This window comes from Pan paniscus, chromosome 20 (assembly GCF_029289425.2).
Source record: "Pan paniscus chromosome 20, NHGRI_mPanPan1-v2.0_pri, whole genome shotgun sequence".
NCBI classification, from domain to species: Eukaryota; Metazoa; Chordata; class Mammalia; order Primates; family Hominidae; genus Pan; species Pan paniscus.
In genome coordinates this window covers 47,608,182-47,635,930 of record NC_073269.2, presented here as the reverse complement: position 1 = coordinate 47,635,930, position 27,749 = coordinate 47,608,182, and the positions used below count along the sequence as shown (strand labels likewise).

At 52.5% G+C, this 27,749-nt stretch overlaps 1 protein-coding gene across 3 annotated transcripts; it reads right to left on the bottom strand.

Annotated features, from left to right (window-relative positions):
- Positions 1 to 197: 197 nt before the first annotated feature.
- BCKDHA (branched chain keto acid dehydrogenase E1 subunit alpha) lies at positions 198 to 27,726 on the bottom strand. Of its 3 annotated transcripts, none has more exons than XM_008964858.4 (9): positions 27,242 to 27,726; positions 14,367 to 14,546; positions 14,174 to 14,260; positions 11,029 to 11,137; positions 5,890 to 6,051; positions 2,830 to 3,036; positions 2,430 to 2,568; positions 2,030 to 2,201; positions 198 to 762 (listed from the first exon to the last, which is right to left on the bottom strand). In XM_008964858.4, the coding sequence occupies exons 1-9, from the start codon at positions 27,347 to 27,349 to the stop codon at positions 592 to 594; spliced, it is 1,335 nt and encodes a 444-aa protein (XP_008963106.1). In that variant the 5' UTR covers positions 27,350 to 27,726; the 3' UTR covers positions 198 to 591. The 3 variants fall into 3 exon arrangements, with proteins under 3 accessions (XP_008963106.1, XP_003812505.1, XP_008963107.1); XM_003812457.5 differs by having other exon boundaries at positions 2,430 to 2,571; positions 27,242 to 27,618; XM_008964859.6 differs by lacking the exon at positions 5,890 to 6,051 and having other exon boundaries at positions 2,430 to 2,571; positions 27,242 to 27,699.
- Positions 27,727 to 27,749: the final 23 nt, after the last annotated feature.

Below are 27,749 nucleotides of genomic sequence, written 5' to 3'. Positions count from 1 at the left end.
TTCTGTAAGAGAGCAGGAGACCATCTCTGGAGGACCCCCCCACCCCCATCCTGTCTGCTGAAGTTAACCTTCCAGCTTGCGCAAGCTTCCGGGGGAAGTAGGTATCTCAAGAGCCTTGACCTTATTTATCTAAGGTGGAGAAGCTGGGGGTGGCCTCAAATCACCCCCAAACTCCAGGAAACAAAGACCAGAGGTGGTAGAGAGCCAGGCGCAGAGATGCAGTTTATTCGTGACCTCTGCTGGCCACTTGCACCTGCGCAAGTTCCACAGGCTGACCTGCCATGTCCACCCCATGCCCAGAGGGGCTTCTAGTCCTGGATGTGCCCTCACCCAGCCCCTGGGAGAAGGCACTGTAACAACAGGTGAAGAGGGGGCTGACGGAGCCTCAGCAACTGCTGCAGATGCTGTCCCCTGACAATGTAACAGCCGGGAGGAGCAGGGGTGAAGAGTGGCAGCCGCCCTGGCCGCTGAGTATTTTAGAGGGAGCTGACTGGGGAAGACAGTGGTGTGCTGTCAGGTCCCCCTGCTCCCCTTAGAGTGGGGCTACCTCTCGGGGTAGCTGAGGACGGGTGGGGGTGGGCTGAGCAGGTCTCACTTATCGAAGTGATCCAGTGGGTAGTGCTCCCCGTAGGTCTGCAGGTGGCGGGCCAGAGACTCCTGCTGCTTGCGGAGCTGGGCGGGCATCTCCTGATACACGTCTGAGAAGAGCAGGTTGGGGTTGGGTTTGGGTTTCCGTTCGGCCTGCTCAAAGGCCTCCATCACCTGTGGGGACATGGGGCAGTGGGCAGGCTAGCCGGCCTCCCATGCAGGACCCTGCCTCCTCCTGCGGGGCCTTGGCAAGGAATTAACCACTCCAAGCCTTTGTGTTCCCACCTCGACAATGGAAATGATTATCCTAGCAGAAGTGTAATGAAAACCCTCAAATCCCAGCAGGGATCAGGTGCTATCCAAGTGTGTGGAATCATTTAAGGCTTTCAGCAGCCCTAAGAGGTAGACAGCTAAGCAATGAGGAAACTGAGGCACAGAGAAGGGCAGGGACAGGACGCACGGTGCTGCCCTATGCCGGGTGCTCCCTCACCACTGGGCTGCACGGGCCCTGGGTCCTAATGACCGGGCCAGGGAGGGTGGCACACTGACTCTGGGCAGGGCATGTACACTCCACCACGGTTTGCCACCTAATCCTCAAACCAGCTTTTTTTTTTTTTAAGAGATAGTCTTGCTCTGTTGCCCAGGCTGGAGTGCAGTGGCGCCATCTCCAGTCACTGCAAGTTCCACCTCCCGGGTTCAAGCGATTCTTCTGCCTCACCTTCCCGAGTAGCTGGGACTACAGGCACGCACCACCACGCCTGGCTAATTTTTTTTTTTTGAGATGGAGTCTTGCTCTCGTTGCCCAGGCTGGAGTGCAATGGTACGATCTCAGCTCACTGCAACCTCTACCTCCCAGGTTCAAGCAATTCTCCTGCCTCAGCCTCCCAAGTAGCTGGGATTACAGGCACCCGCCACCACGCTCGGCTAATTTTTGTATTTTTATTAGAGACGAGGTTTCACCACGTTGGCCAGGCTGGTCTCAAACTCCCGACCTCAGGTGATCTGTCCGCCTTGGCCTCCCAAAGTGCTGGGATTACAAGCGTGAGCCACTGCGCCCAGCCCTAATTTTTGTATTTTTAGTAGAGACAGGGCTTGACCATGTTTGGCCAGGCTGTTCTCAAGCTCCTGACCTCAAGTGATCTGCCACCTCGGCCTCCCAAAGTGCTGGGATTACAGGTGTGAGCCACCATGCCCAGCCTCAAACCAGTTTCTGAAATGGGCACCACCAGCATCCCCTTTCAAAGACAAGGAAGTGGAGGGCAACGTGCCAAGGACACAGAGCCAGGACACACATGGCCCCAGCAGCCTGGCTCCACAGGCCACATCTGAGACATCACTGGGGTTATCCCTGAGCCTCCCAGTTCGGTGTTCCACAAATCCTTCCCAAGCTCTGCAGGCCGCAGCAGCCCCCAGCACACCCTCCCGGGCGGGGCACCCTCACCTTCTTGCGGGACTGCTTCCTCCAGGCCTTCTCCTGCTCCTCATCCCACCAGCCTTGGCTCAGCAGATAGTGCCGCAGCCGGGAGATGGGGTGGTCCTGTTTATCCCAGTAATTGACCTCATCCACCGAGCGGTACGCTGAACTGTCGTCACTGGTGCTGTGGTGCCCGATCCTGCACAGGGGCAAGGGGCCCCAGGTCAGTGTGGGGCTCCCTGGAGTGGGGGTCAGGAGGGAGGATGGGGGATGAACTAGGGAAGGAGGAGTGGAAACGGAATAAAGGCAAGGGGGAGATGCAACATCAGGTGATAAGGCCATGTTTTGGAGACAGTGATCAATATGAGGAAGATGCTACGGTGGCTGTCAGTGCTGTGGGGGTGCTGACGGGGGGAGCGGCAGGCACCTGTAGGTCATGGCCTCAATGAGGAAGGGCTGGTTCTCTGCCACAGCCCGCCGTCGGGCCTCCTTTGTGGCGTTGTATACGGCAAACACATCATTACCATCCACGCGGATTGACATGATGCCATACCCGGGGCCTCGTGCTGCTGTGGGGACACAGAGAAGGCAGGTCAGGCCAGGGCTGAGATAAGGAACATGCACGAGGCCAAGGGGACGAGCAGGGAGAGGACAGAGAGCAAGGCTGAGTGCTCAGGACCTCAACTCCTGTGGCTGACCAAGTGCCAGACGCCACAGGACACAGGACGAGAACCAGGAAGGAGGGTAGGGGTGGCAGGAAGGTGGCGGGATTGGGGAGGGAAGGAGATGATCCCAGCGGGGTGGGGAGCAGCCAGCAGAGCCCATACCAATGCCATCACCGCGATACTGCTCGGAGGTGGGCGTGGAGATGGCGTAGCCATTGTTCCGGCAGAAGAAGATGATGGGGCACTCAAGTGTGGCAGCGAAGTTGAAGCCGGCATGGGCGTCCCCCTCACTGGCTGCCCCCTCGCCGAAGTAACAGATGACGACCCTGTTGGCATTGGCCCGCTTGGCTGCGTACGCCGCCCCCACCGCTGCAGGGGATGAGAGGGTGGTGAGCAGGGGTGGAGACTCACACGCACTCACACTCATTCACACTCACATGACCCACGGCTCAAGCGTGGCTCAGGCCAGCAGTCACCAGGCTTCAAGGGGAAAGGAAACACCTCAGCTCCTGATGCCCCCCAGCATCTGCCCACCCAGGTCTCCTCTCGCTCAGCTGAAAGCAACTCCACCCTTCCAACTGCTCAGGCTGAAGAGTCCAGTATCATCTCCAAGCCAAACTTCCCGCCATTCCCCACATCTACTCCACCTTCAGAACCTAACCCCTCTTACCTCCTCCTCTGCACCACCCTGGTCAAGCCCAAGTTACTGAGCAGCCTCCTTACTAGCCCTTCACACACTGCCCAATCCCTTATCCACAGGGCAGCCCGCGGATTCCATGAAGAGGTGAGCCAGGCCAAGGAAGAGCAGACTCCTCCCCACCCACGGCTCCTGTCCCACTTTGAGTAAAAGTCGACATCCCTGCAACAGGCAAAGGCCTTGAGGCCCCACCCAACCTGCACCATCTGCACCCCCACCCACCACCTCCTGGACTTTACCTCCAACCACCCCACACCTGCTCACCCTACACCCGCTCACTCCACACCTGCTCACTCCACACCTGCCCCTCTGGGCTCCTCCCAGCTCCTCAAACACGCCAGGCTCACACCTGCCTCAAGACACCACACAGCTCCCCCCCTCACATCCTCTGGTCCATACTTCAGTGTCACTCCAGTGACGGCCCCCAGCCACCCCTACAGTGCACCACACCCGGCTGGCTTGGCTGCTCCCTACAGGACCCCCACCTTCATATACTCCAGGAGTTCCCTCTCCATCTCTGTTACTGTCCGTCTCCCCCACCATAATGGCAGCACCAGGAGGGCTGAGGTTTGCGTTGCTTTTGTTCCCTGCACTTGGAGTGGCACCGGCACACGGCAGGAACTTCGTGTATTTGAAGTGACTTAGCAGGGACCCAGAGGGAAGGTTAGGGCCACGCCCCAGCCTTGTGGAAACCCTATTACCTTTAGCTCAAATGCCCCCTAAATGCCCCCTCCTCTGAGAAAGCTTCCCTGCCCACCTCCCACCTAAGAGGCTCAAACTGCTTCTTGTTCCTCAACAAAAGAACACTATGAGCTAAGGGGTGTGGAGCCTCCTGCTGTGCTGGGCACAGTGCTGAGGCCTGGAGAGACACAAACTCATGCATCTCGGCTGCCCTAGGGCAAAGAAGCCAGGGCCCAGACCAACCCTAGATCAGGCTACAGGCCCCGGAGGGCAGGAAGGGGCTCCGATTCCTTGTTCTCCACACTATGAGGGTGCAGGCCTGGCACCCAGTAGGTTTGCTTCCCAAAAAAGCCTCTTATAAGGGAAGGGACTTCAGGGCACCTACGGTAAGCTTTGGGGAAGCTTACTTGACTCTGAGGACTGAGGCAGACAAAGGTCAGGGCCAAGAACCCAGGCTCTGGAGGTACACAGTCAATGACTTGAGTCCCTGCTCCTCTCCCTCTGTGCCATATGACCGTTAGCGAGTGACTTCCCTCTTTGACTTCAATTTCCTTTTTTTTTTTGAGACAGGATCTCACTTTGGCTAGAGTGCAATGGCACGATCTCAGCTCACTGCAACCTCTGCCTCCCAGGTTCAAGCGATCCTCCTGCTTCAGCCTCCTGAGTAGCTAGGATTACAGGTGTGCACCACCATGCCAAGCTAATTTTTGTATGTTTAGTAGGGACAGGGCTTTGCCATGTTGGCCAGGCTCCTGCACTTTTTTTTTCCCCATTCACTTGCTGTCTCTCACACACACACAAAACACGGGCATCCTGCTCTTGAAAACAGGAACAAGAGCAAATAATAACCTCTGTCCCCATGGCCACAATGAGGGTCCTATTAGACGATGAACGTGAAGCATTGGCACAGTGGAACCTGGTGCACACGTTGGCTATGTTTGTGAGCAGACAAATGCAGTGGGCGTGTGGTTGGGAAATCCTGAGTGTGGTCACACAGGCTTCAGGCCCCTGAATGGGGTGGGGACAGCAACAGAGCCCTCTTCTGAAGGGTCCCAGACAAGAGGTGCATTCAAAGTCTGGAACACAGGCCAGTGTGCAGTGGCTCACATCTGTAATCCCAGCACTTTGAGAGGCCAAGGTGGGCAGATCACTTCAACTCAGGTTCAAGACCAGCCTGGCCAAAATGGTGAAACCTTATCTCTACAAAAAATACAAAAATTTAGCCAAGCACAATGGCCTATGCCCATAATCCCAGCTACTCAGGAGGCTAAGGCAGGAGAATCACTTGAGCCTGGGAGGTGGAGGTTACAGTGAGCCGAGATTGCACCATTGCACTCCAACCTGGCTGACGAGAGTGAAACCCCGTCTCAGACCAAAAAAAAAAAAAAAAAAAAGTGGGCTGGGCACAATGGCTTAAACGCCTGTAATCCCAGCACTTTGAGAGGCTGAGGCGGGTGGATCACCTGAGGCCGGGAGTTTGAGACCAGCCTGGCCAACACGGTGAAACCCTGTCTCTATTAAAAATACAAAAATTAGCTGGGCGTGGTGGTGCACACCTGTAGTCTCAGCTAATCGGGAGGCTGAGGCAGGAGAATTGCTTGAAGCTGGGAGAAGGAGGCTGCAGTGAGCTGCGATCGCACCACTGCACTCTAGCCTGGGCAACAGTGCAAGACTCCGTCTCAAAAAAGAAAAAAATAAGAAGAAGAAGTCTGGAGCACAGACCAGGGCTCTAGTGGTGTCACCAACCCAGAATTCCACCCAGAAGGCAGGCAAAAGAGCTGAGGCCTGGACAGGGGTGTGACATTGGTCTGCACATGTGCAAGGTACAGGGCATGCACCCTCACCCTGAGGGATCTGCGTGGCCAGTGGAGAGGAGATAGTGACGAAGTGGCGTTCCTTGCAGCCGTAGTGGACGGGCATCTGGCGCCCCTTGCCCAAGTCACTGATGTTGCCATAGCACTGGGCCATGAATAGTTCCAGGGGGTAGTCCCGATACATCAGCACACCTAGGAGGGGAGGAGGCAATGGTTAGCCGAGTGGGCAGTACAGGGGGACAGTTCAGCCCTGTGGGTGACCTGCAGCATGCTGGCAGGCAGACAGGAAAGCTCAGGCTTGTTTTAAGAGGAAGACTGATGTTCAGACTGACTGACTCTGCCCAGCAAGGCCAATCTGATTTTTCAAAAGAAAGCAGAAATCTAGCCTTTTTCTTTCTTTCTCTTAGTGAGATATTGTCTGGTATTTAAGTGCTTTCAACTAATTCAATTACCTTTAAGAAATAATCTAACCATAAATCATTACTATGGCCAGGCATGGTGGTTCATGCCTGTAATCCCAGCACTTTGAGAGGCTGACGTTGGAGGATCGCTTGCGCCCAGGAGTTGGAAACCAGCCTGAGCAACATAGTGAGGCCTCGCTTCTACAAAAAAAAAAAAAAATCAAAACATTAGCCAGGCATGGTGATGTGTGCCTGTGGTTCCAGCTACTTGGGAGGCTGAGGCAGAGGATTGCTTCAGCCCAGAAGTTCAAGGCTGCAGGCAGCTGAGATCGTGCCACTGCACTCCAATCTGGGCTACAAAGCAAGACCCTGTCTCGAAAAAAAAAATCATCATTATGAACCAAATAACAGCATAGACCACTAATTTACAACTTCTGGACTACAGAAGTACTCTAACCCATGTATGGCAGTAAAACCTTTTCTTCAAACAAAACCTCTGGTGAACACCCACCTCCCCATCAAAGGGAACCGCTCCAGGTTAAGGGGGCCCTTCCTCCAGAGTTAGAAGACAGAAGGGGGTTTGTGATTGCCCTCAGACAAGCTCTTTGCCCCGCCTGAAGAGTGGGACAACCTTCACACCAACACTTTAGGGGCAGCGCTGTGGATCAATGCTGCAAGCACTCAGACCGGGAACATTATTCAGAGGGAGCTCTCTAGTACAGTGCTTTCCAAACCCTTTCTTTACCGCAGAACCCGCTCTTTAGATACAAATTTAATGGGGATCACATTACACACAGCAGTTACCTTTTTTTTTTTTTTTTTTTTTGAGACAGAGTCTGGCTCGGCCACCCAGGCTGGAGTGCAGCGGCGCAATCTGAGCTCACTGCAACCTCCACCTTCCAGGTTCAAGCAATTCTTATGCCTCTGCCTCCCAAATAGCTGGGATTCCAGGTGTGCACCACTAGATCTACCTAATTTTCTTTCTTTTTTTTTTTTTTGAGACGGAGTTTTGCTCTTGTTGCCCGGAATGCAATGGCGCAATCTTGGCTCACTGCAACCTCTGCCTCCCGGGTTCAAGTGATTCTCCTGCCTCAGCCTCCTGAGTAGCTGGGATTACAGGCATGCGCCACCACATCCAGCTAATTTTTGCATTTTCAGTAGAGACGGGGTTTCTCCATGTTGGTCAGGCTGGTCTCAAACTCCCGACCTCAGGTGATCCACCCACCTCAGCCTCCCAGAGTGCTGCAATTACAGGTGTGAGCCACCACGCCCAGCCCACTTGTTGATATTTTAGTTAGAGTTGAGGGTGGTTAGCACTACTTCAACATTCAACTTTAATACAGGTTTACTGGTATTTTCTGACACATGCTTTTGAATGGACATAATACAAATCCACACAAGATGTGGCTGTGCTGCATATGTAACAGATAGAAACAGGAGTTGCTCTGGTTAAGGAGGGAAAGAAACGTCTTGTAGAGGGTCAAAGAAGGTCCAAGGCACTGATACAGGACCTTGGAATCAGGCTTTCTCAGAATGTGGTACTAGGTCCACCCATGTGAGAAGGACTGGGCAGGGGCAGGGGAACGTGCTAAAAGTACAAACTTGTCAGGCTCAGTGGCTCATGCCTGTAATCCCAGCACCTTGGAAGGGTGAGGCAGGTGGACTGCTTGAGCTCAGGAGTTTGAGACCAGCCTGGGCAACACAGTGAAACCCCGTCTCTACCAAAAATAAAAAAAAAAATTAGCCAGGTGTGGTGGTGTGCACCTGTGGTCCCAGCTATTCAGGGGGCTGAGGTGGGAGGATCACTTGATCCTAAGAGGCAGAGGTTGCAGTGAGCCGAGATCATGCCACTGCACTTCAACCTGGGTGACAGAGTAAGACCCCGTCTTGAAGAAAAAGAAAATACAGACTCACAGGCTGATTTGCACCAGGAAACTCCAGGTCCAGTGGGAACTGCTGCTCTTGCTTGACACCTGCCACCTCTTTTCTTGTTGGTCTCAGAGACAGGATCTTACTCTGTCACCCAAACTGGAGTTCGGTGGTGGAATCATAGCTCACTGCAGTCCTGAACTCCCGGGCTCAAGCAATCCTCCCACTCAGCCTCCTGAGTAGCTGGGACTACAGGTGTGCACCACCACGCCTGGCTAATTTTTTAATTTTTTAGAGATGGGGGTCTCGCCATGTTGCCCAGGCTGGTATCAAACTCCTGGGCTCAAGCAATCCTCCCGCCTCGGCCTCCCAAAGTGCTGGGATTACAGGCGTGAGCCACCACACCTGGCACCTGCTTCCTCTTAACACTCCTTTTCACTGGGCGCCACTCCCGGCCAGTGCCACCACTGATACTCCACATATAGCCCTGGGAAGACAGCCAAGGGTGGGAAACAGCGAGAGCTGTCTCTGGGTCAGACTGCCATAAAAAGACTAGGCTCCATTCCTTAGGAGAATGTGGCCTGGGCCCATGACCTCACCTCTGTTGACTCAGGTTCTTACCTGGCTTTTAGAGTTGATGGTAATGCCTGCCTCTCCTGCCTCACATGGATGGGGGAAGTGCCTCAATGAAGCAACACCACTGGGGCCTGCCCTAACCTCACCCGGTGTGCCCTCGCTCTGCAATGCAGTGAGGGGAAATGACAGTCTCCGAGGCTAAAGAGCACTTATAACAGCACCTTGGCTGGCCGGGCGCGGTGGCTCACGCCTGTAATCCCTGGCACTTTGGGAGGCCAAGGCAAACGAATCACTTGAGGTCAGGAGTTTGAAACCAGCCTGACCAACGTGGTGAAACCCCATCTCTAATAAAAATACAAAAATTAGCCAGGCATGGTGGTGCATGCCTTTAATTCCAGCTACTCCGGAGGCTGAGGCAGGAGAATCACCTGAACCTGGGAGGCAGAAGTTGCAGTGAGCCAAGACTGTGCCACCGTACTCCAGCCTGGGCGACAGAGTGAGACTCCACCTCAAAAAAAAAAAAAAAAAAAAAAAAGGCCAGGCACGGTGGCTCACGCCTGTAATCCCAGCACTTTAGGAGGCGGAGGAGGGCGGATCACAAGGTCAGAGATCAAGACCATCCTGGCTAACATGGTGAAACCCCGCCTCTACTAAAAATACAAAAAATTAGCCAGGCATGGTGGTGGGCGCCTGTAGTCCCAGCTACTCGGGAGGCTGAAGCAGGAGAATGGCGTGAACCCAGGAGGTGGAGCTTGCAGTGAGCCGAGATCGCGCCACTGCACTCCAGCCTGGGCAACAGAGCAAGACTCCATCTCAAAAAAAAAAAAGGAGAAGAAAAAAAGAACAGCACTCTGGTGTCAAGAGCCCAGGGAGGCACTACCTATCATGATGAACACCACTCTTCTCACTTCACAGACGACAGACAGCGTCACCAAGGCGAGTGGCCTGCCAAGTGAAGCCTAGAGTGGATCTGACTCAACTCCTTACCCTGCACCATGCTGCCTCTGCATGAGTCCCATTTGCAGCTGCCCAGACACTTCTGCTGACCCTCAGTGCTGGACAGTCATTCTTGCAGAGGGGCCAGCTCTCCCATGTGGAGAGCTCAGCGGCTCCCATGATTCCCATGAGGCTTGCTCGGTCCTGCCTGGTGCCCTCACAAGAGACCCCTTCAGCAAAAACAGGTGCAGTGCTCAGCACAGCTGGCGGGGGCCCGGCTTGCTGCCTGGTGTTTGGAAATCATTTTCCGCACGGATGACACTCAACCTTAGACAAACACCACAGGGCGTTTGCCCTCCTAGAGCATGTGGGGCCAAGGGCCTGGTCCAGCTGTGAGCAGTAGACAGTCCAGGAGCAGGCTGCAAGCCATGCTGGTCCATGGGGGCTCTGGACAGCCATGTGGTCTGGCCCGGCTGAAGGGCTGTCCCAGGGCAAGTCCCCGATCATGACACCAACCCCTGGCCCTGAGCGCTTACTCTGTGCTGAGGCCACTTTGCCAACTGCCCCAAAACTGCCCTCAACAGCTGTCTTGGGAAGGGCTACCATCCCCCTTACGAATGAGGAAACAGAGGCACAGGGCAGTTAAGCAACTTGCCCCAGGCATCTAAGACAAAGGGTTAAGATGTGCCTTCCTGGCCCTATCAGTGCTCGCTGACACTCTGAGGGTGGTCCCCATGCAGGGCCCCACACCAACAAGCTCCCTGGAACACCCCACTCACTGCTTCCTGGGCTCACTCCTTCGCTCCCAGGCACTCATTCCTGCTCAATGATTTTCTTCATTCCTGGTCTTTGACCCTTCCTTCCTTTCACTCATCCGGGCCTGCCGGGCCCCTCTAATCTTGCACCGCACTCAGGTCTGTCAAGGTTCTTCCACCTGCTCCTGCTCCCTGAAGGATACAGCATCTGAGGAGGGGCCAGGGGATCAGTGCACCAGGCAGACAGGGTCTCCAGCACAGGCCACACCCACAGCGAACGTTGACTTCACTGCATCCTCCCAGCGACCCTTGGATGCAGGTACCGTCATAATCCCTCTTCTGGAGATTAGAAAACTGAGGCTCAGAGAAGGGAAGTGACTTGCCCAAAACCTGACAACTGGTAACAAAGGGTTAAGAGCACAGACCCTGAGCCACTACACTTCCTGGCCTTCAGAGTGGGAAGACTGCCCCCTCCAGAGTCCTGACCCTGGCTTGTCTCTTTCTTGCTTGGAAAGCTCTTCTTCCAGCTCCTTAGACCTTCCTGGCACTATGCTGCTCCTGGAAGAACACTCAGAAAAACTAAAGTGTACACTTCAATGGGGACCACAGGGCCAAACCACGGACAGACGTACCTGCCTCCCGGTACTGGCCAAACACCAGGTCCGTGTTGTCCAGGGCGGCGGCACTCCCCACGTGCGTGCCCTCCTCACCATAGTTGGTCATGTAGAAGGAGATCCGGCCCTGGGGGTGGAGAGGGGACCGGGGTCCCACACTTGGTTATGCTGGGCAATGACAGAGAGCCATCCAAATCCTGCCCAGCTTCTGACATCTCCATGAATTCACAGTCCTCCTGAAGGCCAGTCCTGGGCCAGGCCATGCTGGGGTTCCTGCCTTTATGAAGACGCTGCCAGACTGCTTAAAACTGCCAGAGGGATTGAGTCGCTGTGATAGAAGCCCAAAGGAAGCACCTGTTCCACCACGGAAGGGCATCGGTGAGGACCAATGCGCAAAGATGGGGTGGGTGGAGGGTTCCAGGCAGAGGGAATGATAGACCATGAGGCCAGAAGGGCTGGGACATACAGTGGTAGGGGTGGGGAAAGATGAGGAGGGAGAGGAGGTGGCACCCAGATAACAAAGGGAATGATACATTGATTTTACTCTGAGAATAGTGGTAACCTGCTGACAGTCTTCTCAAGGGAGCAATGTGGTCAGACCTGTGTTTTAGAATTCCTCTCAGGCTGCAGTGAGGGAAATGGATGGAGTCATCAAGGCTGATTGCAGCAAGCCAGGAGAGAGGGGGCAGAGGCCCAGCTTGGTAGCAGAGGGAGGCGGGAGAGGAGCAGGTGGATGTGTCTGAGGAAGCTGAGTCGGCTGTGCTAGGGGGCAGCAGACCCTGTCAGCTGGCCACACCAGTGCCCAGTTCCCTTCTCCCAAATCCCCTAACCTGAGCCTCAAAAAGACACGCACTCAGGTCCCTGGCCTCCCTTGCAGCCAGAGGTGGCCGTGGGACACAGTTTTAGCCAGATATTTCGGTGGAAGTCTGCTTTTGCTTTCTGGATAGAAGAGACCACTGCTGCTGGTGCCAGCCCTACCCACTCCCTACTTCTTCCTGCCTTGCAGACAGCCATGAAGCTTGGACATGCAGCAGCCATGCTGTGAACACGAGGCCACAAGCAGAGCACGAAGGTCAACTCACCAACAACAGTGAAGCAGAGAAAGGATGGGGCTGGGTCTCAGAGTGTGCTACTGAGCAGCTGAGCACTTCCTAAAGAAGTATCTACAGACAGGCTAGGCACGGTGGCTCACACCTGTAATCTTGGTACTTTGGGAGGCCAAGGCAGGCGGATCACTTGAGGTCAGGAGTTCCAGACTAGCCTGGCCAATGTGGTGAAACCCCATCTCTACTAAAAATACAAAAATTAGCCGAGTGTGGTGGTGGGCGCCTGTAATCCCAGCTACTTGGGGGGCTAAGGCAGGAGAATCACTTGAACCTGGGAGGCGGAGGTTGCAGTGAGCCGAGATTGCGCCACTGCACTCCAGCCTGGGCAACAGAGGTAGACTCCGTCTCTAAATAAATAAATAAAAATAACATAAAAGAAAAGAAGTAGCTACAGCTGGGTGCAGTGGCTCACACCTATAATCCTACCATTTTGGGAGGCCAAGGCAGGCAGATCACCTGAGGTTGGGAGTTCGAGACCAGACTGACCAACATGGAGAAACCCCATCTCTACTAAAAATACAAAATTAGCCAGGTGTGGTGGCGCATGCCTGTAATCCCAGCTACTCAGGAGGCTGAGGCAGGAGAATCGCTTGAACCAGGGAGGCGGTGAGCCAAGATCGTGCCATTGCACTCCAGCCTGGGCAACAAGAGCAAAACTCCATCTCAAAAGTAAAAAAAAAAAAAAAAAAAAATCTACAGACAGAGGGAATGAGAGGGGAGAAAGGGATAGCAAGGGGAGGGAGGAGACAGGGATGAGACGAGGTTTCTGGTGTGGGCAAGCAGGTGGATGGTGGTGCTCTTCACTGAGAAACGGACTAGGTGAGGCAAAGGAGCATGCCTGGGAGGAAGATGTCGAGGTCAAGTTCAGACAGGATTAGTTTGCTGTGGGACATCCAGGGCGAGAAGCCAAGCAGGGCTCTGACAAGCAGTCTGGCTGGGGCTCTGGGCAGCCCTGGCATACGGATGGACATGAGATCACACAGGGCCATGTGTAAAGCAGAACAAAGGCAGCCTGGCCAGCACCCTGAGGGACACCCTGGGGCCAGTGCTTCTCGCGGCTCGGCGGTGCCCTCCTCCATGTGTTCTCAGGCCTGGCTTTCCCGTTGCTGTGGGGGAAACTGATGAATGTGTGCTTTCTTCTAAGTTGGGAGCCAATTAAAAGTTAATGCACATTCCAGTGCCAAGTGAGTGGGCGGTGCTGAGTACTGAGGGCCTGGCAGGACTGTCCAGGTTAGCGTGGGTAAGAGCCTGCAACCAGCCCCCTGAGGATCAGGACTCGGGGCTACTGGCAGAGGCTCCTGGTTGCCTTCTCAGTATCCTATTCCCCTCCTCTGTTAACAGAGGTCTCAATCTCCCGCAGGCAGCAACTGCCGGGACTAAAGGATTATTAATACATTTCTCAGTCTCCCCTGCAGCTAGGAGTGGCCCATGAAATGTATGCAGATGTCACTAGGTGGGACTACCCAGAAAGCTCTATAAAGGTGGGGGTGTGGGATAGCTGTGATGTGCCATGTCTGGCCTTCCGCCTTCCCTCTACTTCCTGCCTGGAAGAGCCCCCTGGATCTAGCTGTGCCCCAAAACAGGACCCTCTGGATGTATGGTCATTGGAGTCAATAACTTCCCTCTTTGTTGACACTGGCTTGACTGGATCCTTGTCCCTGATACTAGGATTTATCAGGGGATCACAGCCCATTTCACATGGGCCTAGGGCGGTCCCCTGGAGCACTCCAGGAAGCACTGGGGACCCACCCTGTTTCTCAGGACTGTGCATTTCCAAGAGGAAGGGCTGTCAGGCCTTCTCCCTGCCCTCTCCCTACACAGGCGAGCCCCCAGCCAGGCACACAGTAGGTGTTTTTTAGTGATCAGGTCCATCCTTCTGCCCTAAGGCAGGACTGCTCTCACACTTTTCCTCCAGAGTCCCAAGAGAACCCTCAGAACTCTATGGAACCCCCCCAAAAAAGAATCTGTCCTCCTTGGGAGCCATTCCTTTGGCCCAAACACAGGTAGGGGACCTCAGGTAATTCCAGCCCCCCGCCCCTAGTCCTGTCCCCACGCACCTGCCGCTGAGACTCATAGAGGATGCGGTCCATGGTGTTAAGCAGTGTCATGCTCTTGTAGAGCTTCAGCACCTTCTCCTTCGGCAGCTGCGGGTGGAGGCACAGATAGACGTGGGGCGGTTGGGACCAGAGAGGAGACAGGCAAGGGGCCTGGGCGTGGGGGGCATGGGAAGTGGGGGAGGCCGCCTCTCACGTGGGGGTCCTCGCTGGGGTTGATGATCTGGCCTTGCCGGTCCATGACGCGGTAGATGGGGATTCCAGAGATGACGTTGGGCTGGATGAATTCCAACTTATCTATAAACTCCGCCGAGGCCCCTGGGAACTGGGGCTTGTCATCCAGAGATGAAAACTGCTGCTGCTGCCTGCGGGGGTGCTGGGGAAGAGAGCAGAGGAGACCACCTGCATCAGAAGCAGCACCCAGGTTTCCGCTGGCTCAACCCCGGCGGCAGGCTGGCGGCATGGTGGTTGAGCATGTGGCCCCAGTGAACTCTGGGGCCTGACTCACAGGGTCTGAGCCCCAACTCCAGCACTTTCTCACTGCGACACTTTGGGTAACTGACTACAACTTCTGTGTCTCAGTTTCCCCATCTGAAAAACTGGGATGAAAACAGTAACACCTATCCCATAGGACTGTTGTGAGGTTAAATGACCCAATCAAGTGGCTGACAAGTCAAGAACTGGTAGCTATTACTATTCTCATTACCATAGGCCCAAACTCTTCATCCTGGCATTCGAGGCCTCCCCATTCTGGCCACAGATGCCCCCTCCTCTCTCTCTCCCACTGTGACCACAGACACACATGCCCACTGCAGGATGCCCTCTAGGCATACAGACCAGCTCTCTTCTGATCCCTATACCATACACCAGCGAAGCTACTCAGGACAGAGCTTAAGTCTTTGAGCTCTTAAGAGTCAGACTGCCTAGGTTCAATTCCCTTACTGCCTTTAGGAGGCAGAGGCAGCCGAATCTCACTTGAGGTCAGGAGTTCGAGATCAATGTGGCCAACATGGCGAAACCCTGTACCCACTAAAAATAGAAAAATTAGCCGGATGTGGTGGCACATGCCTGTAGTCCCAGCTACTCAGGAGGCTGAGGCAAGAGAATCACTTGAACCCGGGAGGTGGGGGTTGCAGTGAGCCGAGATTGCGCCATAGCACTCTAGCCTGGTGACAGTGAGACTCCATCTCAAAAAAAAAAAAAAAAAAAAATCCCTTAGAGGGTGATATGGCAAAGTAACTTCCCCTCTCCACGTGTCCCCTTCCTTGTCTATAAAAATGGAGAACCCCTCATGGAAATGAGAGGCTTAAACAAGATCACATGAATAAAATGTTCAGCAAAGCATCTGTAAGCCACCTAACAAATGCTCAAATAATCTCTGCAATTCTCATTTCTCCCTCTCATCTCTGCTTGCTTTACCAGAAGGTCTCTTTCCCTATCGCCTGGCAAACTGCTACATACGCTTCAGTGTCCACTCTACTCCGGTCCCAGCTCCCTCTGCGAGCCCAGACTGACTCATTCAACAAATATTTGAGCACCTGACATGTTCCAAGCCCTGTGCTGGGTTCTGGGGACCTAAGACAGGCAAGATATCTGTCCTTGCTGCCTAGCAGGGAGGGCAGACACTGAACAAGTAACAGTGATGGTGGTTCATATTATCCTACAGCAGAAGAAAGCGAGGGTAAGGCTTCCCTGGGGAAGTGATGTTAGAGCTGAAACCTGAGGGATAACCAGGAGGCAGGGAAAGCACATTCTCGGCAAGGTGTATAGAACATGCAAAAGACAAAAAGTGGCCAGGCACAGTGGCTTATGCTTGTAATCCCAACACTTCGGGAGGCTGAGACCAGCCTGGCCAACATCGTGAAACCCCATGTCTACCAAAAATACAAAAATTAGCTGGGCGCGGTTGCGCACACCTGTAATCCCAGCTACTCAAGAGGCTGAGGCAGGAGAATCACTTGAATCCGGGAGGCGGAGGTTGCAATAAGCCCAGATTGCACCAACACATCCCAGCCTGGGCAACAGAGACCCTGCCACACACACAAAAAAAGACAAAAGGCGAGGAATAGTGTGTCCTTCGTGGAAGACAGAAGGAGCTCAGGGCCTGGCAAGGTGGCTCATATCTGTAATCCCAACACTTTGGGCTCAAGGATTACTTGAGCCCAGGTGAGCCCAGGAGTTCAAGACCAGCCTGAGATCACATCTCTACAAAACATTTTAAAAATTACTCAAGCATGGTAACATACACCTATAGTCCCAGCTACTTGGAAGGCTGAGGTGGGAGAATCGCTTGACCCCAGGAGGTGGAGGCTGCAGTAAGCCATGATCACACCACTGCACTCCAGCCTGGGCAACAGAGCAACACGCTGTCTCGAACAAAAACAAAAGCTTAGAGGGGCTGGAGGAGTCCTGCAAGGACATCACACCTCCTCAGGTCGGATGAGGAATGGCTGAGAAAGCCCAGGAGACCTGTGAGAAGCCTATAAATGCTCAAAGGGATATGAACCCACTGGGACTCTTAGCTCTGGAGCTAGGCAGCCTAGAACCAGCCGAGGTGTTGCAATAGCTCCCCCTTATGAAGCACCTGCTGTAAGCCAGCTGAGCCTGGCAGGCACAAGCCTACTAACTCCTCGGGGAATTTGTGAGGTTGATTATCTGCCATTGCCCTTGAGTAGATGAGGAAACCGAGGCCTGGGGAGGTAAAATAACCTGCACCAAACCACAGATTTAAAAAAAAAAAAAGGGGGGGGTGCTGGGCAGTGGCTTACGCCTGTAATCCTAGCACTTTGGAAGGCCAAGGCAGGAGGATCACATGAGCTCAGGAGTTTGAGACCAGCCTGGGCAACAGTGAGAAACCCTGTCTCCACAAAAAAATACAAACATTAGAAAGGCGTGGTGACACATGCCTGTGGTCCCAGCTACTTGGGAGGCTGAGGCAGGAGGATTGCTTGAACCTGGAAGGATGAGGCTGTAGTGAGCTGAGACTGTGCCACTGCACTCCAGCCTGGGGGACAAAGTGAGACCCTGTCTCAGAAAAAAAAAAAAAAAAAATTACATCAGAACTGGACTTCCAACCTGGGCAAGGCTGAGATTCAGGCTCCTAGACGTCCATGCTCCTCACCCCAACTGCCCCTGCAGCCTGATTTTCAAACATCTGCAACTTTTCTTCCCACTACTCCCGGGATTCCTCCGAGGTCAGTAATGGTGGCTTCACTTCCCACAGATGTTAAAGAATGGCAGGGTTTGCCACAAGCTGGATCTCACACATGCATGCTCAAATGTGTCCCTCCGTCTTCCTTTAACTGCAGTGAACAAGCTGTCCACAGTTCTAGCGGGGTAGCACGTTCAGTGTGTGTATTTATTTGCATTTGTAGTCGTGAGGAAATTACACTCCCAATGGCAGGGCAGATTCAGGCCTGGCAATGTCACTGCAGGCCTCCCCTTGTGAGGAGGAAACAGCCGGCCTCTTGCAGCACAGCGCTTCCCCCTTCTGAGTACCCAGCATAGCCAGACACTGACCTAGAAGATTCCTTTGTTTCGTGTCTGTCTCCCACACACACCACAATCCCAGGAAGGCAGAGACAGCGTCCAGGTTGCCTTCACAGCAGGCACTCAAGAGGGAATTCCTGAGTGAATGCCTGAATGGGCGGTTAAGTTCCTTGGCTCTGGAGTTCAACTGCCCTGGGTTCTAATTTCTTAGCTCATTGTGTGGCTCTCTGCAAAAACACTTCACCTCTCTGAATTTCCTTATCTGTAAGAAGGCTGCAGAACACCACGTGAAAAGTTGCTAAGTTAACTCACACAAGGGGTTCAGCACCGATCTGGGACGTATTACATACTCAAAACTTGGTAAGAGAGAGAAAAACAAAATCTAGGAAGGTGAGAAGTGGGAGAAAGGGAAGTGACTACACTGTATGAGATAGGGAAAAGAGGAGCTGGGAAGAACTAACTGCACCTTAAAGTGGATTCTAAAATCAAACTGTGGCGATGTGCAGCGGCTCATGCCTGTAATCCCAGTACTTTGGGAGGCTGAGGTGGGAGGATCACTTAAGGCCAGTGGTTCGAGATCAGCCTAGGCAACATAGTGAGTCCAGCCTAGGCAAAACCCCAAAACTCTGAAAAATTTTTAAATTAGCCAGGAAGGCTGGGCGTGGTGGCTCACGCCTGTAATCCCAGCACTTTGGGAGTCCGAGGTGGGCATATCACCTGAGGTCAGGAGTTCAAGACCAGCCTGGCCAACATAGTGAAACCCTGTCTCTACTAAAAATACAAAAAACAGCCGTGCATGATGGTAGGTGCCTGTAATCCCAGCTACTTGGGAGGCTGAGGCAGGAGAATGGCTTGAACCTGGGAGGCGGAGGTTGCAGTGAGCCAAGATGGCACCATTGCACTCCAGCCTGGGTGACAAGAGTGAGACTCTATCTAAAAATAAAAATAAAAAATTAGCTGGGAATGGTGGCATTTACATGTAGTCCAGATACTGGAGTTGCGGGAGCCTCAGGTGAGAGGATGGCTTGAGCCCAGGAGGTCAAGGCTGCAGTGAGCCATGACTGCACCATTGCACTCCAGCCTGGGCAACAAAGTGATACCCTGTCTCAAAGAACAATAAAACCAAACTGTGGCCCCAGCAGATACTCCAGAGAGGGAGACTGAGGCACAGGGGAGATGGCATGCTGATGGAAGAGGACCGAAGGCTAAAGTCTTCAGACGGGCACTAAGAGGGGAGGCCAGAGTCTGAGAACAAACCACGGTGTCAGGGCAGGACTGTCAGCCTCTAGAGGCTGGACAGCTATCTTCACGGCACCCCAGTGTGCTCCACATACTGGAGCTGAGTCTCGGCTGTACCCTCCTCCCCTCACTGCTGGGCTGGTGGAGATAACGGTAGTCCCCAGCCCCAGGGTTGCTGCCCCAATTCAGTGAGCTATGCAAAGGGCTCCGCGCTGTGCCTGGTCCTGAGGAAATGCTCCATAACGGAAGTGGGTGGCCAAATGCCTGCAGAGGAAGGATGTGACTCCACCCATCTGTTCCTCTAGTTTTTGGAAGGGGGTGGGGGAGTCTGTCCCGGTGGCCAGTGATTTACAATGGCAGAGGCTACACAGATTTACACAAAGCTTCATGCCACGTCCTCTCCCACCATGCAGGAAAGCACAACCTGCCCGCTCTGGATGGTCTGGTCTGCCCAGGAAGTACTGGGGTGGCCCTGGTGGAGTCACTTGAAGGCACCATGGCTAAGCACATGGACTCTAACTGAGCAGACCGCTGCCTGATTGTGTGACTTAAACTCCCTGAGCCAAGTGCAGTGGCAGACGCCTGTAATTCTAGCTACTCTGGAGGCTGAGGCAAGAGGATCACTTGAGTCCAGGAGTTCGAGGCCAGCCTGGGAAACATAGTGAGATCTCGTCTCTACAAAAATAAATATATAAATAAAATTTAAGGCCAGGTGTGGTGGTTCACACTTGTAATACCAGCACTTTGGGAGGCCAAGGAGGGAGGATCGCTTGAGCCCAGGAGTTCAAGACCAGCCTGGATAACATGGCAAGATCCCATCCCTACAAAAAATTAGCTGGGTATGGTGGTGCACACCTGTACTCCCCAACTACTTGAGGGGCTGAGGTGGGAGGATCGCTGGAGCCCAAGAGGCTGCAATGAGCCAAGATCACGCCACTGCACTCCAGCCTGGGTGACAAAGTAAGAACTGTCTCAAGGAAAAAAAAAAAGAAAAAATTTTTAAAGAAAAACTCCCTGAGCCTCAGTTTCCTCCTGTGTACACCGAGGGTGGTATAAGTACTTATCTCAGGGGTTGTCATGAGGATTAACTGAGTTGACCTGTGTGAATTGCTCAGCCCAGTGCCTGGCACATAATGTTTCATAAACACAAGTAATGAGTAAGTATTTCTCATGATTGTTCTTGTTAAACAGATACTGAACATTTGCTCCAAATCATGCCCTGAACTGAAGGCTAGAGACAGGGAGGGATGAATGACAAACACTGAACACACAAGTTATAATCAAGACAGGTGATCTTACTCACATTGCTTCACCTGACTAGCCTAAAAAAACAAAAAAGTGTCAAGTTGACAGGTAAGCCAAATGAAAATACAGAAATAATATGGCTGGGTGCGGTGGCTCATGCCTGTAATTCCAGCAGATTTGGGAGGCTGAGACAGGTGGATCACTTAAGGTCAGGAGTTCATGACCAGCCTGTCAGGCTGATCACGATGGTGAAACCCCATCTCTACTAAAAATACAAAAATTAGCCAGGCGTGGTGGCACGCACCTGTAGTCCCAGCTACTCAGGAGACTGAGGCAGGAGAATCGCTTGAACCTGAGAGGTGGAGGTTGCAGTGAGCCAAGATCGCACCACTGCACTCCAGCCTGGGTGACAGAGTGAGACTCCATCTCAAATAAATTAATAAATAAAATTAGGCCGGGCGTGGTGGCTCACGCCTGTAATCCCAGCACTTTGGGAGGCCGAGGCGGGCGGATCATGAGGTCAGGAGATCGAGACCATCCTGGCTAATAAGGTGAAACCCCATCTCTACTAAAAATACAAAAAATTAGCCGGGCGTGGTGGCGGGCACCTGTAGTCCCAGCTACTCAGGAGGCTGAGGCAGGAGAATGGCGTCAACCTGGGAGGCAGAGCTTGCAGCGAGCCGAGATCGTGCCACTGCACTCCAGCATGGGTGACAGAGCAAGACTACATCTCAAATAAATAAATAAATAAATAAAATTCTGGCCGGGCACAGTGGCTTACGCTTATAATCTCAATACTTTGGGAGGCCAGGGCAGGCAGTTCACTCGAAGCCAGGAGTTCAAGACCAGCCTGGCCAATATGGCGAAACCCCATCTCTACTAAAGACACAAAAATTAGCCAGGCATGGTGGTGCATGTCTGTAGTCCCAGCTACTCGGGAGACTGAGGCACGAGAATCGCTTGAGCCGAGGAGGCAGAGGTTGCAGTGAGCCAAGATCGCACCACTGCACTCCAGCCTGGGTGAAAACAGAGCAAGACTCTGTCTCAAAACAATAACAACAACAGCAAATAAATAAGTAAATACATACATACTCACATAAAATTTTAAAATAAAAAAAAAACGGGAGATTTCAGAGGAGGCAGGATGTATAGTGGTTACCCACATGGGAGGTAGGATGAGGGTCGGTAGGGTTAAACTGCTGGTGTTTGAATCTGGTTCTGTCTCTTTCCAGCCATGCAGCCTTGGACAGGAGCCAGTCTCTGTGAACCTGCGTGCCCTCATGGGGATGGCATCCACCTCACAGGCTGGTGGAGAGGCGGGGAAAGCACCTGCCGCAGCTCTGGCAGGAATGCCTCACCAGCTAGGATCAGATAGTACCCCTCCAGGAAGCACCACCATCAGACGGCACACCAGGGAAAGCTTCCTAAAGAAGGGGGAGTTCAGCCAAGGGGTCAGAACACTTCAGTCCTAGGGAAAAACCAAGGCTCCAAGGCAAGAGAAGAAAGCCTGGCGCCCTGGGACCCTGAAGACTGGCATGGCTGCTTCAGGTCAATCAGAGAATAACTACATGCTGAGGTGCCACTCAAAGCACTTTATTTACACCTACGTGCTCACTGAACCCATAAGGCATCCAGACGGGGCAGGCACTGTTATCACAACTCCATCAAAGACAGGTGGTAGCTGAGGCGCCGCCTCAAGGGCTAAGCAGCTTGTTCAGGTCCAGTGCATGCAAGGCTTTGTGGATGGTGCCAGTTAACTCCAAGTCCTCTGTATCTAGGGTAGCTAAGGCCACCCAAACCCACTCTCTCCTGAGCTCAAAGGCACTCTGCCCTCAAACAGAGCAAAGAGTTGAGCCCCCCTTCCCAGAATATCTCCTGAGAAGGGAAAGGCGTGCAGATTAGGCAGGTATCACTGTCCCTGTTTCGCAGACAGAGACCTGGTGTTTGGGGTCTGGAACGCTTCTCTGAGAAAGTGTCATGTCAGCCATCATCTGAAGGACCTCATACCTACAAAGGCCTCCAGGTGGGAGGAGGCACATTCAAGGAAGGGAAAGATGGCCAGGGGGACTGAAGTGGAAAGAGGCGAAAGACAAGAAAAATCACCTGCCCGGCCACACATGGTGGCTCACGCCTGTAACCCCAGCACTTTGGGAGGCTGAGGTGGGTGGATCAGTTGAGGCCAGGAGTTCGAGACCAGCCTGGCCAACATGGCAAAACCCTGTCTCTATTAAAAATATAAAAATTAGCCGGACACAGTGGCACACACCTGTAGTCCCAGCTACTCGAGAGGGGGAGGCAGGACAATCGCTTAACCCAGGAGGCAGAGGTTGCAGTGAGCAGAAATCACGCCACTGCACTCCAGCCTGGGTAACAGAGCAAGACTCCGTCTCAAAAAAATATAAAACAAAATAAGCCAATACTGGACTAAGAAGAATGTTGCAAGACTTGAATCTAAGCTCCATCCTTTCTCCTCCTGGCAGCCTGGTACCATGAAAAGAAACTGGGCTTTGGAGTCCAGAGCTCCAAGTTCAGACCTCACCTCTCTGAGCCTCAGTCTCTCCATCTGTAATAGGAGAGTACTACCTATAAAGGCCTTGCACTATTAGTGTATTAAATATAATAAAAAATTAGAGTTAGCTTTGTAAACCATTCAGTGCCTCAAGATGTGAAAAAGGAAGCCAGGTTTCTTAACACACTAGCAAGTAAGAGATGGACCCATACACTTAGAAGACTGTAATGACCATCTCCATTCATCCCACAATACACACTGATATGGTTTGTCTCCGTCCCCACTCAAATCTCATCTTGGATTGTAGCTCCCATAATTCCCACATGTTGTGGGAAGGAGCCAGTGGGAGGTAATTGAATTATGGGGGTGGATCTTTCACGTGCTGTTCTCATTATACTGAATAAGTCTCACGAGATCTGATGGTTTTATAAAGGGGAGTTCCCCTGCAAGCACTCTGTCTGCCTGCCACCATGTAAGATGTGACTTTGCTCCTCATTCACCTTACGCCATGTTTGTGAGGCTTCCCCAGCCATGTGGAACTGTGAGTCCATTAAGCCTCTTTTTCTTTATAAATTACCCAGTCTTGGGTGTGTTTTTATTAGCAGCCTGAAAACGGACTAATACATACACTGAGTACCTACCACTTGGAGATACTGCACAGGGCACTGGAACCCCCAGACAGGCTGCCCCTGAAGAGCTGGGTCACAGAAATAGTCACCGATAATTAGCACAGAGCGAGCTCCAGGGGCTTCCTGATTTCCAACAGGGTAGGGACTCTATTCACCCCACTAGCTAGGGTCAGAGAGGTGAAATGACTTAGCCAAGCCCAGGCCTGGGGTAGTGGCTGAGAAACTGACTCACGATTCCTTGACAATCTGAGTTTCCTTCCTCCTCCTTTCCCTGAGCACTAAAACGTCTGCTATGATAACAGAGACAGGAAGGGAGGTGAAAATCAGGCAAACACATCTGCAGGGCAGCAGGGTATTCAATGAAGGAGTGGGCAGAGCAGGGGCAAGAAGTCGGGGACAAGTAAAGCAGCCCCACTCCTCCTTCTAATCCAGTCTTCCCCAGTGAACCCAGTAATCCAATCTGTCTACAACTATGCAGCCTCTCAACCTTTCCCTGACTATTTCTTCATCTCCACCTGGATAAAACTGCATCATCTTAGCCAGGCGTGGTGGCTCACACCTGTAATCCCAGCACTCTGGGAGGTGGGTCACCTGAGGTCGGGAGTTCAAGACCAGCCTGATCAACATGGAGAAACCCTGTCTCTACTAAAAATACAAAATTAGCCAGGCATGGTGGTGCATGCCTGTAATCCCAGCTACTCGGGAGGCTGAGGCAGGAGAATCGCTTGAACCCAGGAAGAGGAGGTTGTGGTAAGCCAAGATCATGCCATTGCACTCCAGCCTAGGCAATAAGAGCAAAACTCCATCTCAAAAAAACAAAAAACAAAACAAAACAAAAACCCTGCACCATCTAATGTGGCAGCCACCAACCACTTGTGGCTATCTTATTTTGAGACAGAGGGCTGCTCTGTCACCTAGGCTGGGGTATAGTGGTGCGATCTCGGCTCACTGCAATCTCCGCCTCCCAGGTTCAAGCGATTCTTCTGCCTCAGCCTCCCAAGTAGCTGGGATTACAGGCACACGCCATCACGCCCGGCTAATTTTTTTGTATTTTTAGTAGAGATGGGGTTTCACCATGTTGGCCAGGCTGGTCTCGAACTCCTGGCCTCAGGCAACCCGCCCACCTTGGCCTCTCAAAATGCTGGGATTACAGGCACCCAGCCCACTTGTGGCTACTTAAACTTAAACTCATGATAATTTAATAATATGGCCAGGCAAGGTGGCTCACGCTTGTCATCCTGCACTTTGGGAGGCTGAGGCAGGAAGATCGCTTGAGTCCAGGAGTTCAAGACCAGCCTGGAAAACATGGCAAAACCCCATCTCTACAAAGATTTAAAAATTAGCCAGGCGCAGCCAGGCGCAGTGGCTCATGCCTGTAATCCCAGCACTTTGGGAGGCCGAGGCGGGCAGATCACCTTAGGTCAGGAGTTCAAGACCAGCCTGGTCAACATGGTGAAACCCCATCTCTACTAAAAATACAAAAATTAACTGGGTATGGTGGCGCACGCCAGTAGTCCCAGCTACTCGGGAGGCTGAGGCAGGAGAATCACTTGAACCTGGGAAGTGGAGGTTGCAGTGAGCCGAGATCGTGCCACTGCACTCCAGCTTGGGCGACAGAGCAAGACTCCGTCTCAAAAAAAAAAAAAAAATTAAAAATTAGCCAGGTGTAGTAGCACGTGCCTGTGGTCCCAGCTACTTAGGAGGTGGAGGTGGGGGGATTGCTTGAGCCCAGGAGGTTGAGGCTGCAGTGAGCCATGATCACACCACTGCACTCACTCCAGCCTGGGTGACAGAGTGAGACGTTGTCTCAAAAAAAGAAAAGGCTGGGCGCAGTGGCTCATGCTTTTGGAGGCCAAGACAGGCGGAACTTGAGGCCAGAAGTTCGAGACCAGCCTGGACAACATGGTGAAACCCCGTCCCTACCAAAAATACAAAAATTAGCCAGGCGTGATAGTGCATGCCTGTAATCCCAGCTACTAGGGAGGCCGAGGCAGGAGAATTGCTTGAACCCGGCAGGCAGAGATTGCAGTAAGTCAAGATCATGCTGCTGCACTCCAGTCTAGGCGAGAGAGTGAAACTCTGTTTCAAAAAAGAAAAGAAAAGAAAAAGGAAAGAGAGGTACAGAAAGAAAGAGAGAGAAAAAAGAGAAGAGAAAAGGAAAGGAAAGGAAAGGGAAAAAGAAAAGAAAAGAAAAAGGAGAGGGGAGGAGAGGAGGAGAGGAGAAGGAGAGGAAAGAAAGAAGAAGAGAGAAAGAACAGGTGGGAGAAATAAAGGGGAAAAAAACAATAACTCTTAAGATAATACAAATTTAAATATATATAAATAAAAAGTAGGGACTTCTTCCCTCCCCACTCCCCACCAAAAATGAAGTAGGGGAAGCAAGAGGAAAGGTAATCAAGAGATTGAGACAGGAGAGAAAGATTTAATCAGCCATAAATGACCTTTCCCTAGCCTGCCCCAGTCCTGCCCACCTCCTGCCCCACTTGCCCAGCCAATGGGCCCCTGGGACTGAGATCAGCTGTGGAGGATATGAACTGCTCAAAAAAAAAAAAAAAAAAAAGTGAAAAGGTCTCCAGCCCAAAGGCAAGAGACTGCCCTACCCACACCTTGCTCCTGCAGCCCTTCTGTATTTACCTGTTTCAAGTGACTCCGTTCCTAGATACCTACTGCGTCCTACTCCTGGCCCATCCTCTTCACCCTCCTCCCATTTGTTCCCCTACCCAGAGCTTCTTTCTACAGATTCCATCTTCCCCTCCTTATGGATTGGGGATCAGAGGATCAGACTCAACCTCACAATATCTTTTCAGATTTTTTTCCCCAGGGCCTCACCAATCCAGGCCTTCCCAAGGTCACCCCTTTCTTCTCCCCATCTCCAAGGTTAGTTTCTGTCCCTTCCCTCCACCCTCACTATCAACATTCCTATTGCCCTTAGGATGTGCCAGGTCCAGTCCTTAGCATTTTACATATTGATTTTTCACAGCCCTATGAGGTGGCCACTGTTAATATTTTAGAGAGGAAACTTAGCTCCACAGATCCAGAGAGGTGCAGTCCGTTGCCCAAGGCTACACAAGTGGAAAGCGGCAGAGCAAGGACATGCATCCACCCATGTAACCACTACTCTCCTATCTGTCAACTGTAGTTCAAAGCTCTTCTGCAACCCATTGCCTCTCCCCGTCTAAAGATAGGCTTCCACCTAGGTTTTTTGCAGTGTAATCTTGCCCTTAGCAGCATCCACCTGAAGGGATTGTGACCCTTTTGACAAGAAACAAAGCCTTCTCAAGTGTTTCTAAGAAATGTGGGCAAAGTGCCCTGTCTGTACCTCTCTCCCTCCTTTTTTCCCCTCATTAATTCAACAAATATTAATCGTCTCCTCTGTACAGTGTCCAGAACACACGAATTCCCTGTCTTGTTATTCGATCAAGAGACACAGGAATCAAACACATTTTTTACACAGTTCATTTTAAAATCAGAATTGTGGCAAAGGAGCAAAGAAATACAAGGCCCTATGCAGCCTGTGACAGGGACCTGTTCTCTTCTTTCTTCTTCTTGAAGAGGGATCTTTGCCCAGAAGAAAGTCCCTCCCTTACAAAGTCAGTTTCATTCTCCAAACCCTGAGGGAGAAGGTCTTGCGGTCTTCCCCTGTCCCTCCAAGGAGCCTCCCCTGAATACCAGTGGCAGCTAATAAGGAACCCTCATCCCTCTCTTCAAGTCGTCTCCCTCCCTCAGGGCCCACAAAGAAGTTGCAAACGGGTTTTTTCCTCTCCTAAAGAAGTGGAAGTTCTTTTCGTCTCCTAAGGAAGTGGCAGATCTTCCCTTCGGTGTCTTCTCCAAGGAGTCTCCCACTGTTTTTCCCTTTTGTGACAGCCCTTCCTTCATATCCTTCAGGGACCCCACACTCTGAAGATAGCCTTTACATCCCTAATCCCCTTTGGGAAAACCGCCTGGGGCCCAGGTACTCACAGATCTAGCCAGTCCCCGAGCCCCAGGCCGCCGCAGCAGCAGGAGGGCAGCCTGGCTCAGACCACGGTTTAGCCGCCAGACCCTCGCTGCAGCGATCGCTACCGCCATCTTGGCTAACAACCACTCAGCGGTCCGGCACTCACGTAGGCTAGATTCGGGGCTGCCCCTTTATGTGCCTGACGCAAACTCCAGCACCATCTGACAAGAAAACCATCTTCTTCCCGTTCTGTGGTAGATAGAATGCACAGACATTTGGAGAAAAAAATCAATCTACCCAAAATTTTCTCCAATCGCCTCACTGTAGTTACTCCTGTAACAGGCAAAGAAGAGGGCAACCTGACCAGGGCCTCAGGGATTTAGGGCCCGGGGGCCCAGAGTAAAACAGATCAATGCCAAGGCCTGCCTTCTGTTCCCAACTGTCCAATGGCGTTGCCAGAGTTAGGAGGTGGGACTGGGCGGAGCCAGATTGTTGGTAAACGCTAAGCCACGTGCGGACGCCCAGGAGGAC

Bases quoted from the DNA above. Each gene is read 5' to 3' on its own strand.
- BCKDHA (XM_003812457.5), bottom strand. From the start codon at position 27,349: ATGGCGGTAGCGATCGCTGCAGCGAGGGTCTGGCGGCTAAACCGTGGT. The intron at 6,052-11,028 runs GTACGTCTGTCC...CTCCCCTCCTAG, and splicing joins TGGCCAGTACCGGGAGGCAG to GTGTGCTGATGTATCGGGAC. The intron at 2,202-2,429 runs GTGCCTGCCGCT...GCCCCTGTGCAG, and splicing joins ATTGAGGCCATGACCTACAG to GATCGGGCACCACAGCACCA.